This window comes from Aplysia californica, unplaced genomic scaffold (genome assembly GCF_000002075.1).
Source record: "Aplysia californica isolate F4 #8 unplaced genomic scaffold, AplCal3.0 scaffold00461, whole genome shotgun sequence".
NCBI lineage: Eukaryota > Metazoa > Mollusca > Gastropoda > Aplysiida > Aplysiidae > Aplysia > Aplysia californica.
In genome coordinates this window covers 588,368-594,141 of record NW_004797731.1, presented here as the reverse complement: position 1 = coordinate 594,141, position 5,774 = coordinate 588,368, and the positions used below count along the sequence as shown (strand labels likewise).

Sequence of the window (5,774 nt, the reverse complement as noted above, 5' to 3'; positions counted from 1 at the left end):
CACACACACACACACACACACACAATAATATACAAACAACTTCACTTCCTCAAAACAAAAAATAACCACCACCACCCCCCCAAACCAAGACAACAACCGGATGAAATATGAAAAACAATTAAAACAAAAGCAAGGGGGAAGAACCCCTCCCCCTCCCGATCCCGGGCACGCAAACACACTCTAAATGCCAGCTGTTTTGTTGTGCTTTAACAATTAAAAGAAGGAGAGACAAGGACGATAGATGGTCAATGGGAAAGAAGGAACAAACCACATGAGATCACCCGCCAACATTCCGTTTGAGACAGGGACACTAACAAACAAGATGTAGTAGGAGCAAAGCAGACCGAGAGCCTTTATAGCAATAGATAAGAGAACCACTAGATTCAGTAGTGTGTCGTCGGAACAGATTGGGGCGAAAAACCTACCTGCCCACCCCCTCCTCCCCCATCCCACCCTTTTCCCATCCAGAACTTCAAAGAAACCCACGCCAGCGAAGCGAAGCATACAAAAGGATTGCACCTGAAAAAGGGTTTAACAGCCCTTAATTCACTTTTTGATCATGTCAAACAGCCCTTAATTCACTTTTTGATCATGTCAAACAGCCCTTGAACGTTTTTCAACGTACATGCGAAACTTTTCAATTGCTTGTAGGCGTACACATTGTTAATTTCGCTTTTTGAAAATTTAAAAAGCTATTTCTGGAACTGAAAGGACCTTTGAAGTTGGACCTAACTATACAACACACACCAGCCCCCTTTTCCAAGCTCCTCTGCCTACCCCCTCCACCCCCACCCCCCCGGCTTCTAATGTAAGGAAGTCATACCGTGTTTGTCATTGAAAAGGCCTCCAGCTGTACTCCATTCTGCATGTCTACGTAGTATTTATCTATGTACCTATTTACGTATCTATCTATGTATTTATGTTATATAATATGCACATATTATTCTATGTATCTATGTATCTATGTTATCTATGTATCTATTTGCGTATTTATGTTATATAATATGCATCTATGTACCCTGTATATCTATCTACGTACCTGTTATTTATATATCTACGTTTCTACCTATCTACGTACCTATCCATCTATGAACTTATGCTTGATGTGCATCTATCAATCTATCTACGTATCTTATGTATCTACGAGGGGGTTCAATAAGTCTTTGATCTGGGAACGAAGAAATCATGGTAGAGCAATGGAATTTCGCCAGCCTTTACACAACTTCTTTGGAAAACACCATGCACATTTTGGGGGAAATCTGACAAACAATAAGGCACCGGTCAACGTGTTCAATGAAGCACTGAACAAAACGTTTGTTTTTCTTTGCTGAAGCAAAGCCATGGAGTCAGTTGAATTTCGCTCAGTTATCAAGTTTTCACACTTGCTAGGAAAATCCCCTTCAGACACATTTCAGGAAATGGCCCTAGTTTATGGTGACAAATGTCCTCGTTATAATATAGTACTGTGCTTACTGGGTAAGAAAATTCAAATCTGGATTCATGTCGGTGAAGATCATGAAGGGCGCCCATCCTTTGTGGTAACTGAAAAGAATGTATCCAAGATGAAGAAATTGGTTCTACAAGACCGAGTATAACTGTTAAACAGCTATCAAGTGAAACGAGAATCAGTGTACGGTCAATTGAAACGATTCTCCAAGGCCATTTCACACGATTAAGGTGTCTGCTCGGAGCGTACCCCGCCTTTTGACAAGTGAGCAAAAGAAGTAGAGGAATGAGTTCTGCAAAACTCTCCTTCGAAATGAATCCAATGACACGAATCTCTCTTTAAAACATGTTGACTATGGATGAAACATAGATTTATCATTTTGATCCAGAACAAGAAATGTCCTTCATGCAATGGAAAACCCCTTCTTCCCCCTCACCAAAGAAGGCAAAGGTAACACTGTCAAGTGGAAAGGTCATGCTGTCGTGTTTCTGGGATTGTGAAGGTATCATCATGACTGACTACCTGGAAAATGGAAAAACAGTCAGAGGAGACTACTACTCGGGTTTGCTGATAAAATTGTGGTCCGAATTGGTGAGAAAAAGGCGCGGAGAACTCCGTAATGGGGTCCTCCTAGTGCATGACAACGCCCCTGCGCAGAGTGCACAACAAGCAGTCCAGACTAAAGGAACATTGCAGCTTTGAAATCTTGCCACGCCCAGCTTATTCACCAGGCCTAACCTCCTCAGACTTTTTTTTTTCTGTTTCCTAATCTAAATTTTAAAATTCACTCGACGGACGTCGTTTCCATGACGAGGACGCCAGTGAAGCTGTAGAAGACTGGTTAGGGGCCTATTCTGGGTCTTTCTTTTTCTCAAGGACTTTTGAAGGCCAAAGAGAGGTGGCAGAATGCGTTACTCTGCATGGTGACTATGTAGAGAAATAAAGTACGTGTGCCAAGCTGCAAAGCTCTATCATTATTCCTTCATATTAAGAAAAAAGACTTCTTGATCCCCTCGTATGTATCTGCATGTATATATCTATCATCTAACTATGAATTTGTCTACGTATCTACATGTGTAACGTTATATCTATGCATTCTGTCTATTCATCACAGAACAATACATAAGGTAACGAACGACGTACAAAATCAGCTCAATTATATCACACAATCTTTTTTGACAGGTTACACAAAATAATAACATATGCGTATCATCAATCCCTTAACTAAACCACCAACATACTACTGTACTCCCCTGCTGTCAAACTGACTACTAAACGACCGTAAATACTTTAGGTCCTAATCGTCCCAATTCAAATTATTCAGGAGGCAGACTGCTTTGACCTGGCCTTTCTGGGTAACTCCACACAAAGTGAGATACAACATCATTCATGCACTCATGGGCTTTCACAAATGTATCTTTCATTCATGAAGTTATCGTGCCTACTATGATATAATACAGGATAATAATCAGATCTGCCCTGTGCTGGAACGTAGTAGGGAAACAAATAAACGTACCATGTTACGTGTACTATGTTTTTTTCATATAACGTACAATGTTTTAATAACTAGAGCATTTAACGTACAATCTTTTTTAAAATATTACATACAATGTTTTCATATTACGTGTACAATGTAAGCGCATCATGACAATTCAATGAAAGAACCATAGAATACAACAAGTGAATAAATGAGTTAATCCAATGTAAAGAATCTGTACAGTTTTGTTTCAGCTTTCGCTATAAACTCGTTTTCTCCGAGACACTGTTCGCCGATGAATCCGACTCCTCGCCGTCGAGGGACGGGTAATGACAAACGTCTTTAAACTCCTCCTCATCAACCCCATTCCTCTCATCCTTCCCTCCCATCCTCTTTGCTTTCATGTTTCCTTTCCCTTTCCCACTAGCCTCACCGCCGTCGCGAACATCGTCGTGATCGGGAAATCCCGGGTCCTGTTCGGGAAAACCCGGATCCTGCTCGGGAAAGCCTGTGTCCTGATCGTGAAATCCCGATTCGGCGCTCTCCTCGTCCGAGTCTGTGCGCTCGTGCAGGCAGCACCGGACGCCGTCGTCGCGACGTAGCTCGTCCAGATCGTTGCCCACCTCGAGGTCGATGATTGGCTGAGCCAGGAGGAACTCGTCTCCTGATTGGAGGTTGAGAGCCTCCAGGATATCATGATGCTCCTTGCCTTTGTGGAGGAGACGCGGCGGGGAGGGTCCGGCGCTGACGGGGGTGGGAGGTAAATTCTCGTCGTATTCCTCCTCATCGTCCTCCTCGTCAGACACGCTGGTCTTGGTGCTGACCATGTGCTGGTTCACGGCCTCCTCATCCTCGTATTCTTCTTCCTCCTCTACAAACTCCTCTTCGGGTTCCTCCGCGTCCTCGGTGATCGCCCCGAGTTTGGGCGCTGTGTGAGATTTAGAAACGGGCGGCCGGAAGTTGTTGGCCGTGCTCAAAAGCTGCGTGCGCAGGGGCAAAATAGACCCGGTTTTGGGAAGCGAGTTAGTGCGCTGCAAGACGAGACGAGAGTTTTGTTTCCGAATTTTCTCACGCTGAAATTCTTTGAGGGCGAAGCTGAGCTTTTCGTGCAGCTGTAAAGCCATGGCTTTAGCCTTAGCCTCGTTTTTGCACAACACGGCGTGACATCGCAATTCCATCTTCATCTTCCGGCCCTCGTGCCGGTACACCCAGACGAAAAGTTTTGGGTAGTCCGGATGAGCGATGCAGTAAGAGATGCGATGTGCTCGGTACTCCGTCAGCCCTTGCTCCTTTGTGTAGGCCTTCATGCCGGACCCAGTGATGACGACCTTCATCTCGATGCCCGGGTGTTCGCTGCGCATGTAATTGCTCCAGATCACGGCAGCCGCCTTGTCCACGCAACCTTCACCTTTCATCAAGGCCGTCTGAACGTTGCCTAGGTAACGCACCTTATGCGTGGGGTCCTGTTCGCTGATGTTGAGATTTTTTCGCCAACCGAAGATATTCATGATGGCGGCGTTATGATTTGTCTTCCCTTCTAGAATACCACAAAAATAACCAACTTGGGAGTGAAAAGAGAGGGCAAAAAACACCTCAACCTCAAACGAAACAAATTAAACTATCAACTGGCGATATCTATGAGGTCGCTTTGTCCGCGTCAGAAAACTGCTCTGGGATGAGAAGCAAAGTCTGCGTGTACGTTGTCACAGTGGAAAGGGAGAAAAACAAATAAGTACCTCCTTCACCTCAGGACACAGTCAAGAGTTCAGTATGTAAACACAAGAGGCGTGCCAAGCAACGTCTTCTGATGCACACAAAATCCAGTGACGAAGTTCACAGTTCCTAGTAAGCTGAGCGACCTCAGAGTACACATTCTTCCTGTCCTAGTCAATGATCGTTGGTACAGTCTTCGCTACTTCAATCCGCATAAACGATACAATCTGAAAAGAAAGAGACAGAAAGGAAAACAATTGTTATTTTCTTTTTCAAACTGGCAATAACATGGTTTGTTTAAGTAAAGAGAAGCACATCAACACAATAAAGACTGTCATTTTGTGCTGGGAAAGAAGGGAATCGGCATGAATGAAATTCGAAACATGATTTTCAAAGAAAACATCAAGAAAGTGACAAACACAAACGACCACAAAATGACCTACGTCACAACACTTCCATTTGTGATCAGGCTGAATCAATTTCAGACTCTATTCTGCTCACCAGATACGTCACACGTTTCAATGCTAAAAAGGTTTGGTACATGGAAAGATACTTTTTTTAAAAACCCCAACAAAACCCTACTTTTTTAACCGAGGGAGACATCTTGAAAAAAATTTTTTTTTTAAACGTGCAGTGGTCAGCAAGCTCCTTCTGTTGAGTACATTTTCAACAAAATTAAATATTATTACATCAAAATTTTACACTGCACAGCCTATTCAGGATGATTTGAAAACACTCAAGAAAAAACAAAACAACAACAACAACCCTGCAGAATCCTATCAGGGATCAAACCCTTAAGCGTCGGACGACAAGGCTCGGGTCTTAACCAGTACACAAGGACAATGAACCGCAAGCTGGGAGTGATGTTACAGCATGAAGACAAAGACAACACAAATGAGATTCAGTCTAGAAGAAAAAAACATAGATGAAGTCTATTATTTTTAAAAAGGGCCAATTTTATCAGCGGAGCTGAATTGCGACGGCACATTTGATTACAGACAGCACCTAAACATCTGAAGAGAAGATTGCAGGGTTGGATAGGAGGCGATCAATAAATTCACGTGCGCGCATGCGTGTGTGCGTGTGTGTGTGTATGTGTGTGTGTGAGTGTGTGTGTGTGTGTGTGTGTGTGTGTGT

General features: G+C 43.5%; 1 protein-coding gene across 2 annotated transcripts in view; it reads right to left on the bottom strand.

Moving 5' to 3' along the window:
• Positions 1–2,195: 2,195 nt before the first annotated feature.
• Positions 2,196–5,774, bottom strand: part of LOC101858052 (protein FAM43A) — a 54,773-nt gene continuing 51,194 nt past the window's right edge. For both annotated transcript variants that reach the window (XM_005105277.3, XM_005105276.3), the window contains exon 3: positions 2,196–4,864. In XM_005105277.3, the coding sequence (XP_005105334.1) occupies positions 3,185–4,432 (1,248 nt within the window). In that variant the 5' untranslated portion in view covers positions 4,433–4,864 and the 3' untranslated portion in view covers positions 2,196–3,184. The remainder of the gene's footprint in view (positions 4,865–5,774) is intronic.